The 7,667-nt window shown below is 47.2% G+C and overlaps 1 protein-coding gene across 1 annotated transcript; it reads right to left on the reverse strand.

Moving 5' to 3' along the window:
• Nucleotides 1–851: 851 nt before the first annotated feature.
• LOC148143197 (uncharacterized) lies at nt 852–1,903 on the reverse strand. The gene is made up of 2 exons (XM_087975786.1): nt 1,532–1,903; nt 852–1,280 (listed from the first exon to the last, which is right to left on the reverse strand). Exons 1-2 carry the CDS (start codon nt 1,901–1,903, stop codon nt 852–854), a joined length of 801 nt encoding a protein of 266 aa, XP_087831912.1.
• Nucleotides 1,904–7,667: the final 5,764 nt, after the last annotated feature.

Here is a 7,667-nt window from a genome sequence, read left to right on the forward strand (position 1 = left end):
CGTTCTCCCAGCCTCCTGCTTGCCAACTTTGGATTCCAGCAACCGCAATTATTTTTTGTTTCTAACAAATGGTGGAGCAGACTCAATGGGCTGAATGGCCTCATGTCTGCTCCAGTGCTCTTGTGGTCTAAGATTTCTGCGGATTCTTAGGAACGTGCAGTCCCAGACTCCGAGTAATGTCGCCCACTGGAAGCAAAGTTTATGGAATCACAGAATCCCTACAGAATGTAAACAGACCTTTGGGACCAAAAAGGCAACACCAACCCTCCGTACAGTTACCCACCCAGACCTATTCTCTTAACCCTGTTACTTTACATTTACTTGGAGAAAGTGAGGACTGCAGATGCTGGAGATCAGAGTCAAGAATGTGGTGCTGGAAAAGCACAGCAGATCAGGCAGCATCCGAAGACCAGGAGAATCCTGATGAAGGACTTATGCCCAAAACGTCGATCCTCCTGCGCCTCAGATGCTGCCTGACAGGCTATGCTTTTCCAGCACCACACTTTTGACCAGTCTACATTTACCCCTGACTACTGCACCACACTTACACATCCCTGAACACTATGGACAATTTAGCTAGGCTAACTCACCCTAACTTGTACATCATTGTATTGTGGGAGCAAAAGCGGAACATCCGGAGGAAACCCATGCAGACACGGGAGAATCAAACAGTAGATTCAAACCCGAATCCATGGCTCTATGAGGCAGCTGTGCTAACCACTGAGCCACCATGTCGCCCCGAGCCACTTTAGAGTTGCACTTGGGGGTGTGAGGCAGTGTGCAGTGCAGACATTTTTTTAAAAGCCCACCAACTTTCCCACTGCACCCATTGTCAGAGTGGGGCACAAGGTTTAATCCACAGTAGCGTCACTTGCAGTATCTGATTGTTGGGAGCACTGGTGCCCCCGCTGGTGTCTTCGCAAGTTCCTGGAAAATGTGAACCTCTTGCCACACTCAGGGCAGCTGAATGGCCTCTCTCCTCTATGGACCCGCTGGTGGGTCAGCAGAGCAGAAGAATTGCTGAAGCCCTTCCTGCACTCAGGACAGTAGAACGGCCACTCTCCCATGTGGACCCGCTGGTGGGTCAGAAGGTGGGAGGAGTGGTAAAAGCGTTTCTCGCACTCTGGGCAGGAGAACGGCTTCTCCCCTGTGTGGACCCGCTGATGCCTCAGCAGGTGGGAGGAATTGCTGAAAGCCTTCCCGCACTCGCGACAGCTGAAGGGCCTTTCCCCCGTGTGGAACTGCTGGTGGGCCACGAAGTTGGAGGAGACCGCAAAGCCCTTCCCGCACACTGAGCAGGAGAATGGCTTCTCCCCGGTATGGACCCGCCGGTGGGTCAGCAGTTGGGAGGGCTGGGGAAAATTCTTCCCACACTCAGGGCAGGCAAATGGCCTCTCCCCAGTGTGGACCCGCTGGTGTGTCAGCAGGGAGGAGGAACTGCTGAAGCCCTTCCCACATTCAGGGCAGGGAAACGGCTTCTTGCCTGTGTGGACCACTGGTGCCTCAGCAGGGCAGAGGAATCGCTAAAGGCCTTCCCGCACTCTGGGCAACTGAATGGCCTCTCCCCCGTGTGGACCCGCTGGTGCTTCAGCAGGTCAGAGGATTTGCTGAAGGCCTTCCCACAATCAGAGCAGGGGAAGGGCCTCTCCCCGGTGTGGACAAGCTGGTGCGCCAGCAAGTGGGAGGAGTGGGTGAAGCTGTTCCCGCACTTGGGGCAGGTGAATGGTCTCTCCCCAGTGTGGACTCGGCGGTGGTCCAGCAGGTGGCAAGAGCGGATAAATCCCTTCCCACACTCTGGGCAGGAGAACGGCCTCTCCCTGGTGTGACTGCACTGATGAATTTCCAGGGCAGATGGGACACTGAAGCCTTTCCCGCAGCCACCACACTTCCACGGTTTCTCCATGGGGCGAGATTCCTCTGGTTTCTCCATGGCCAAAGCTTCAGCTGCACACAAACGCATGCACAAACCCTCCCTGCCGTGAATTCGTCTTTCCAGGCTGGATAATTGTGACAGGCTGCACATTCAATGCACGGCCACAGTAGCGTCTCTCATCCAGCTCCACTGATGCTGAAAGCGTACTGAAACAGAAACCAAAGAATTTTGCTCCTTCTCACAGAATCATAGTCAAAAATCATTACAGTCCCAATGGATTGATCGACTGTCTGTCATTGACAGGAAAATGACGACTGCAGATGCTGGAGAGTCAGTCAAAATGTGTGGTGCTGGAAATACACAGCAGGTCAGGCAGCATCCAGGGAGCAGGAAAGTTGCTGTTTCGGGCATAAGCCCTTCAACTACTGAATTTGAAACTTCAGTCTTCAAATCTTAAAATGCACTGGAAAAAACAGATTATGAAATTCATCACTGTCAGTCAGGGTAGAAATTCAGAACAAGCAATTCTCCTTTATGCGGAACATTCTTTTCTTTTGTAATTCCATGAAATTGAAAGCACCATAACCCTACTCTGATTGCTCTACATTTACACCTGATTAATGCATCTAACTACACATCCTGGACATTATGGACAATTTAACATGGCTAATTCACCCAAACCTGCACATCTTTGGATAGTGGGAAGAAACAGGTGCACTGGAAGAAATCCGCAGCAAACACCAGACGGAGAATGTGCAATATCCACACAGACAACGGCCCCGAGGCTGGAATTGTATCTGGCTCTCTGGTGCCGCGAGACAGCATCACTAACCACAGACACCGTACCTTCCTTTTCCAGTCCTGCCACCAAGTCACTCAGCTTGAGCTCAAGCAAAGCACTACGTTTAATTTTCACTTCACACACACTGAACTTTCGGCCCGTCCCCACTTCCCCTACAGGAAATGCAAACAGCTGGGGGGTTGCCACATCCAATCCCTACAGTGCGGAATGAGGCCATTTGGCCCAACAACTCTCCATTTACCTCCGACTAATATACCTAATCCACACATCCCTGAACTCTATGGGGCAATTTAGCATAGCCAATTCATCCTAACCTGTACATCTTTGGACTGTGGGAGGAAACCGGAGCATCTCGATGAAACCCACACAGCTACGGGTGGGGGGGGGGGGGGGGAGACAATGTGCAAACTCCACACAGACAGACAGTCACCTGAAGCTGGAGTCAAATCCTTGTCCCTGGTGCTGTGAGGCAGCAGTGTAACCACTGAGCCACGTGCTGAAAGAGATGCAATGTGGAACTTTATTGACTGTACCGCACAGTGGATTGTTGAGTAAGGTCGAGTCTCGAAGGATCTGGAAAGAGGTAGCTAACATTTAGGAGAGCATTGCGACAGATGCTGGAATCCGTCCTGAAAACAACAAATGCTGTAGATCACAGCTGGTCAGACAGTGTCCACATAGAGAGCAAGCCAACATTTCAGGTCTTCTTTGAGATTTATAACATCTTGCTGGATACAGAGAAGATGAATGCCAGGAGTCATTTCCCTGGAATGAGGGATTTCAAGACGAGCAGACATATTTTTAAGGTGAGAACAGAAAGATATAAACACAAAATAAGGGGCAACATTTTTACACAGAGTGCTTCACGTGTGGAATGAATTTCCAGAGAAAGTGATGGATGCGCTTACAGTCACAACATTTAAATGGCATTTGGATAAGTACATGAATAAGAAATGTTCAGAGGGATATTGGGCCAAGCACATGTAGGTGGGACTAGTTTAGTTTGGGATTATAGTCAACATGGACTGGTTGGACCGAAGGATCTGTTTCCGTGTTGCGTGACTCTGACTGGATACAGTGGATGTGGGGAAGATGTTTCCACCAGTAGGAGAAACGAGGACCAGAGGATACAGGCTCAGGGTGAAGGAATGCCCTTCAGAACTGAGATGAGGAGGAAATTCTGCAGCCAGAGGATGGTGAATCTGTGGATCTCATTGCTGCAGAGCACTGTGGAGGCCAAGTCATTGAGGGCATTTAAGACAGGGATAGATAGGTCTTTGATAAGTAAGGGGATCAAGGGTTACGAGGAGAAGGCAACAGAATGGGGTTGAGAAACATATCGGCCATGATCGACTAGTGGAGCAGACTCAATGGGCCAAATGGCCTCATTCTGCTCCTGTATATTGTAGTCTTAAAACTGGGCAGATTACTGAAGTGGTTTTCATGAACAATTTCAGAGTCCTGAATTAAAGTCGTAGAGGTGTACAGCACAGAAACAGACCTTTTAGTCCAACTCATCCATGCCGACCAGTTATCCCAACCTAATCTCGTCCCATTTGCCAGGACTTGGCCACTATCGCTCTAAACCTTTCCTATTCATATACCCATCCAGATGCCTTTTAAATGCCGTAATTGTACCATCCTCCATCACTTACTCTAACACTCATTCTATACATGCACCACCCTCTGCATGAAACACTTGTCCCTGAGGTCCCTTTTAAAATCTTTCCCCTCTCACTCTAAACCTATGCCCTCTAGTTCTGGACTCCACAACCCAGGGAAAAGACCTTGTCTGTTTATAAAATCATGAGGATTATGGATAGAATAAACGTGTCGAAGGTCACCCCCACCCTCCCCCACAAAAGCTTCTGACGCTCCAGGAAAACAGCCCGAGTCTATTCTGCCTCTCCAGATAGCTAAAATCCTCCAAACCTGGCAACATTCTTGTAAATCTTTTCTGAACCCTTTCAAGTTTCACAGCATCCTCCTGTTAGGAAGGAGACCAGAATTGCACACAATATTCCGAAAAGGCCTAACCAGTGTCCTATACAGCTGCAACGTGACCTCTCAACTTTCCTACCCAATGTTCTGACCGATAAAGGAAGGCATACCAAATGCCTTCCTCACTGTTCTATCTACCTGCGACTCTACTGTCAAGAAGCTATGAATCTGCACTCCAAGGTTTCTTTGATCAGCAACACTCCCTCGGACCTTTCCTGATTTGCTTTTCCAAATGTAGTACCTCACATTTATCTAAATTAAACTCCATCTGCCATTCCTTAGCCCATTGGCCCATCGGATCAAGATCCCATTGTCATCTGAGGTAACCTTATTTGCTGTCCACGACACCTCCAATTTTGGTGTCATCTGCAAACTTACTAACTATACCTCTTATGCTCACATCCAAATCATTCATATGAATGATGAAAAGTAGTGGGACCAGCACCAATCCATGTGGCACAACACTGGTCACAGGTCTCCAGGCTGAAAATCAACCCTTCACCACCACTCTCTGTCTACTACCTTCAAGCCAGATCTGTATCCAAATGGCTAGTTCTCCCTGTATTTCTCGAGATCTAACCTTGCTAACCAGTCTCTCATGAGGAACCTTGTTGAATGCCTTTCTGAAGTCCATGGAAATCATGTCGACTGCTCTGCCCTCGTCAATCCCTTGTTGCTTCTTCAAAAAATTCAATCAAGTTCGTGAGGCATGATTTCTCACGCACAAAGCCATGCTGACTATCCCGAATCAATCCTTGCCTTTCCAAATACATGTAAATCCTGTCCCTCGGGATTACCTCCAACCACTTGCCCTCCGGCAATGTCAGGCTCACTGGTTGATAGTTCCCTGGCTTTTCCTTGCAATCTTTCTTAAATATTGGTACCACGTTTGACAACCTCCAGTCTTTCATCACCTCACTTGTGACTATCGATGGTACAAATACCTCAGCAAGGGACCCAGCAATCACTTCTCTAGCTTCCCACAGAGTTCTAGGGTACAACTGTTCAGGTTCTGGGGATTTATCCACTTGCATGCATTTCAAGACATCCAGCACCACCTCCTTTGTAGTATGGACATTTTTACATTTTTCAAGATATCATCATCTGTTTCCACACATTCTATTTCTTCCATGTCCTTCCCTACAGTAAACACTGATGCAAAATACTTGCTTATTATCTCCCCCAACTCCTGCAGCTCCACACATAGGCCGTCTTGCTGATCTTTGAGGGGCCCTGTTCTCTCCCTCGTTACCCTTTTCTCCTTAATATATTTATAAAAATCCTTTGGATTCTCCTTAACTCTACTTGTCGAAGCTATCTCATGTTCCCTTTTTGCCCTCCTGAGTTTACTCTTAAGTATACTCCAACTGCCTTTGTACTGTCAGGATTCACTCGATCTCTCCTGTCTATACTTGTCATATGCTTCCTTCTTTTTCTGAACCAAAAGCTCAATTCCTCTAGTCATTCAGCATTCAGTACACCTACCAACCTCCCCTTTCACCCTGGGTTCTAGATGAGAGTGGTGCTGGAAAAAACACAGCAGTTCAGGCAGCATCCGAGGAGCAGGAAAATCGATGTTTTGGGCAAAAGCCCTTCATCTAATCTAGAATCTGGTTTCCAGCATCTGCAGTCCTTGTTTTTACCTAGTTTTTCCCCTTTCACCCTAACAGGAATATACTGTCTCTGGACTCTCAGTTTCTTATTTTTGAAGGCTTCCCATTTTCTAGCCATCCCTTTACCTGCGAACATCTGCTCCCAATTAGCTTTTGAAACATCTTGCCTAATACCAAGTTAGCCATCCTCCAATTTAGATCTGGTCTATACTTTATCTTCACTCTTTTATAGCTCATAGAATTATGGTCACTGGCCCCAAAGTGCTCCTCCACTGACAGCTCAGTCACCTGCCCTGCCTTATTTCCCAAGAGTAGGTCACGGTTTGCACCTTCACTAGTCAGAACATCCACTTACTGAATCAGAAAATTTTCTTGTACACATTTAAATTCCTCCTTAACTCTACTTGTCGAAGCTATCTCATGTTCCCTTTTTGCCCTCCTGAGTTTACTCTTAAGTATACTCCAACTGCATTTGTACTGCCTTTAAACACTATGGCAGTCCCAGTCTATGTTTGGAAAGTTAAAATCCCTGACCATAACCACCCTATTATTATTAAAAATAACTGAAATCTCCTTATAATTTTTTTCTCAATTTCCCTCTGACTATTAGGGAGTCTGTAATAAAATCCCAATAAGGTGATCATCCCTTTTCTTATTTCTCAGTTCCACCCAAATAAGCTTCCTGCATGTATTCCCAGGAATATCCTCCCTAAGCACAGTAATATATCCCTTATCAAAAAAGCCACTCTCCCTCCTCTCCTGCCCCTCTTTCTATCCTTCCAATACCATGTGTGTTCTTGATCATTAAGCTGCCAGTGCTGTCCATGTTTCTGTAACTGCCATGATATCTCAGTCCCAAGTTCCTAACCATCATCTGCCTTCCCTGTTCGGCCTCTTGCAATTGAAATAAATGCAGTTTAATTTACCAGTCCTACCTTGTTCTCTGCTTTGTTACTTCCTGCTCTGATTGTTTAACTCAGTCCCTTTCCCAACTGGACCAGTCACAGACTGATCTCTTTCCTCACTATTTCTCTGGGTCCCAGCAATCCCTGCCCCCCACCCACCCCTACCTTACTAGTTTAAATCCTCCTGAGCAGCTCTCGCAAATCTCCCAGCAATATATTAGTCCCCTTCCAATTCGGGTGCGATCCATCCTTCTTGTCCAGGTCTTTTCTACCCCAGAAGAGATTCCAATATTCACATTTTTGGATCCTTTCTCCCATGCACCAGTTCCTCAGCCACTGATTCATCTGCCCTGTCCACTTATTCTCATCCTCACTAGCAACATTCCCCATTAACTGGTTAAGTCCTGGATTGCTTTCCGAAAATGCAACACCTCACGTTCGTCTAAATTAAACTCCATCTGCCAATCCTCGGT

This window comes from Chiloscyllium plagiosum, unplaced genomic scaffold (genome assembly GCF_037043375.1).
Source record: "Chiloscyllium plagiosum isolate Xiang-an unplaced genomic scaffold, Cpla_swu_hap1 HiC_scaffold_27, whole genome shotgun sequence".
Classification (NCBI taxonomy): Eukaryota; Metazoa; Chordata; class Chondrichthyes; order Orectolobiformes; family Hemiscylliidae; genus Chiloscyllium; species Chiloscyllium plagiosum.

Bases quoted from the DNA above. Each gene is read 5' to 3' on its own strand.
- LOC148143197 (XM_087975786.1), bottom strand. From the start codon at position 1,903: ATGGAGAAACCGTGGAAGTGTGGTGGCTGCGGGAAAGGCTTCAGTGTC. The intron at 1,281-1,531 runs GCCTTTAGCGAT...GTGTGCGGGAAG, and splicing joins GTTGCCCAGAGTGCGGGAAG to GGCTTTGCGGTCTCCTCCAA.